The sequence below is a fragment of the Austrofundulus limnaeus genome, unplaced genomic scaffold (assembly GCF_001266775.1).
Source record: "Austrofundulus limnaeus strain Quisiro unplaced genomic scaffold, Austrofundulus_limnaeus-1.0 Scaffold84, whole genome shotgun sequence".
NCBI lineage: Eukaryota > Metazoa > Chordata > Actinopteri > Cyprinodontiformes > Rivulidae > Austrofundulus > Austrofundulus limnaeus.
Window position 1 is genome coordinate 1,597,172 of NW_013952486.1, and position 3,463 is coordinate 1,600,634.

Sequence of the window (3,463 nt, forward strand, 5' to 3'; positions counted from 1 at the left end):
ATCATTTACCCAGAATGCTTTGCTTGTAAATAAAATGGCCCCGTCCGTGTAATATATTTTTCAACTTTCAGTTTAAAAATGATAAAAACTGAACATCCTACAGTATTTTTACAGTCTTTATTTTACAGTTAAAATAAATGTTTATCAAATAAAGTTTAATGTTACAACTAATCATGGATCCCTTTAAATATAATTATAAGCCTCCTATGTGAAGTTCTGGAGCTCCAGTGCAAATAAACTACAGTTTTTACATTTCGTTCTGTACTCCCCGGGTCACGAGTCTGTCTATGTTTGCCACGCTCCAACAGTCACGAAGAATAAGACGTCAATTTGTCCACCTAAAGTGGCCTGAATAGACGAGAGTATTGAGGCCACAAGACACGATGAGCGGGTTATTCTTGGAAACAGATCAAACAACTGACTCAGAAAAACTCAAGACAAGCTGAAAGGGGAAAAAAAAGGAAAGAAAAAATGTTGCACATGAAAATCACAGATGGGTGTTAGATGGTTCCGAGTGGGGTTTTCTACTTATCTGCTCATTTCTCTTGAGAGCCCATTAGCCCCGCTGAACAGTTGACCTAATTTTTTATCCAATAACTCGAGAAGCTATTTTTCTCTCCTCTGTCTCCGATAAAGACTGGGCGCAATTCTGCCTCCTTTTATCTCCRTGTGCAATCAAGTCAAAAGCATCAACCTCCTTGACCTCGTTAGAAAACATCAGAAAGTTTAAGAAAGATTAGCAATAATTTTAAACAACACAGCCACGAGAATCTAACAACACCGATGTGGATCTGTGAGTAAAAACTGTTAAAATATAATCAGTAATTTCTTTTACTTTGAGAAAAAAAAACATAAAATAATGTCATGTTCAATAGTTTGTATAGTGTTACTGATTTACAAGGAACATAAACAAATACCTGGCTGCTTTTTCTTCCATGTTTTGATTAAATGTTCAAAATAATCTCAGCAAAACCAAAATTATTCAAACAGACTTGACAACAAGTGTTCCGGCTTTATTCTGATGCCAGGGTCACTGAGGTCTTGTTTGGATGAAAAACAAGCTCATGTGACTATAGACCGCTCCAACACACCTGAGTCACTGATTGAATTACCTCCTCAGGTTCTGCAGGAGCCTGCTGTGTTGGAGCAGGTAAAACCTGCAGGGTTGTTCATTCGTGCTATAAACCCTCAAAACAGAATACAGTTTATCTGTGCTGTGTGAAGGAGAAAACTTTTCTCCCGATGACTCATTTTATTACCACGAGGAAAAGGTGGACAATAATTATTTACCARTGTTTTGGTATTAAAATATCTTGTAAACCWCTGAACAAGTTTTAATGATATTTTTAGAAAGTAATTACAGGATGTAAATCTACAACTCAAGATGACTGCCGCAGCCAAAAAAACAAAAATAGCTACCGGTAAATCTCAGTCAATTTTCCAGATACTGAGCTAAAATGCTACATGGAAGTATAGCTGACAGTTACAACACGTTTTCCTAAAATTGCACTTATTGACATTATTTTATTTTATTTTATTTTATTTTCAAAGTTTGACCAAAACAGCTACAATATCCATTCTCATAAATTTATAACAACTACCTATTTAGCCGTAATCAATCATTAATAAATGGTTTGTTAACCTTGAAAACATCATTAATTAAGAACAATTCATACTTAATTAGCTATAAACTAACACATTTATTAATGTGTATTAATGATTAATGCATTAATGGTTAAAGAATGTTTGAATTGACTATGTTGCTCTTCAGGTCTTTCTACATTAGCAAATACTTAAAAAGCATAAATAGTTTTTTTTATCGCTTTAAAAAGGTTCACAAAAATACTTTCTAACATCTAGCAACTGCTTTAATTATTGATGCACTGCAGGATTAGTAGATAATCAATCCAAACACATAATATGAAAGTACATTTACATGAGCATCATGTATACACAGTATATACAGACTAATTAATTCATGAGGTATTAAGCATGAATAAACAATAAGTATATTTGTTTCGGAAGTAATTAGCCTTTATGGGTAAAGTATTWATAAATGTGTTAGTTTATAGCTAAATTAATGATGTTTTCAAGGTAAACTACCCATTTACTAATGATTTAGTAAGGCTAAATGAGGTGCAGTTATTATAAAGTGTTACGTGATATTTTAGTCTAAAACTCAAACAGAGGTGCCTCTGGTCCTCTCTGGTCACAATCCTACTAGTTGTAGTCATTTCCCAGGCTTCTGCAGAAATCAGGGAGACAACTAAAAGATGGATGATAGAGGCTGACGAGAAACAGGATTGTCACCACTGCTCTAGCATGAAACATGGCAGGTGATATGCATTCCTTCATAGACTGTTTGGTCTTTAGTTCTTTAATGAGTGAAATTTAATTTGGCAGAGATTTTCCACAGAGATACCCAACTCAACCCTCGAGATTCRGCGGAGAAGCTGGTCTGAAAACTGGAGCGTGTACTCACATACAGAGGCACCTTCCTCCTGCTCAGTTCCATCTGCAAGRAGGAAATCACTGAAACAAAACATGAGGGGAAAACAAGAGGGGAAAAAAATGAACATCATGTGACTCCTTATTATTTTGTTGCTTATTTTGGTTTTTCATCTGATCCTGAAGAGATTATTGACCTCTTAAAGTAGTCAGAGGTCATCTGAAAAGACAGAGAGGATCTTTTGATCACAAGAATGTGAGCGATCCTTCTAATGATTACACATCCTGTGTGTGTGTGTGTGTGTGTGTGTGTGTGTGTGTGTGTGTGTGTGTGTGTGTGTGTGTGTGTGTGTGTGTGTCAAAAAACAAACCTGATATGTTGGAAGCTCAGTGGTGCGCGTGCTTGTACGTGCACTGGGTGAGAAAATCGATTGAATTTTGATGCTGCAGGGTTCGGATCTGTTCTTCATCAGAGGCCGCTTCCTAAATTAGACCCAACAGAGAGATCTTAACCCTCTGCAGCTCTTCATTGTGCAGGAGGCCTGTGCTGTTACACTCTTTTTAACGTTCAGAATTATGCATGTGTTAGTAAAAACAAACAAACAAACAAACAAACAAACAAAAAAGACTGTGGGAAAAAAAGTGCAACACTGTTTATAAAACAGCAAAAGTCCATCACAGCTGGCTCCATGAATAATTCAACCTTAGATGGATTATTCTTTTTTAATAGAAAATGTAAATATCTTTTCTGCAGAATAGATCTAAGTTTCTTTTTATAGTACAGGTAAGTAATGTCAATAATCTCGTTTTATTAAGAATTCGTGAGCTCAAAAAAAAAGAGAGAAAAATACTTTCGTGCTTACCTTTCAAGGAGCTCAAACTACAGTAAATAAACCCTGACAATCAGTGTCTAATTCATCCCTGTTTTAATTAAAGCCAGAAGTTGTCTCGCCGGTGTCTGAGTTTCAGCCTCCGATGACTGTTTCACCTCTTCTGTTCATGCTTTGTTTTACGT

General features: G+C 35.8%; 1 protein-coding gene across 1 annotated transcript in view; it reads right to left on the bottom strand.

Moving 5' to 3' along the window:
• Positions 1-3,463, bottom strand: part of LOC106519912 (rho guanine nucleotide exchange factor 28) — a gene marked incomplete in the record, with an annotated part of 44,167 nt that extends 40,704 nt beyond the window's left edge. The window contains 3 exon segments of the mRNA XM_014011773.1: positions 2,483-2,532; positions 2,820-2,931; positions 3,312-3,463. Coding sequence (XP_013867227.1) covers positions 2,483-2,515 — 33 coding nt within the window.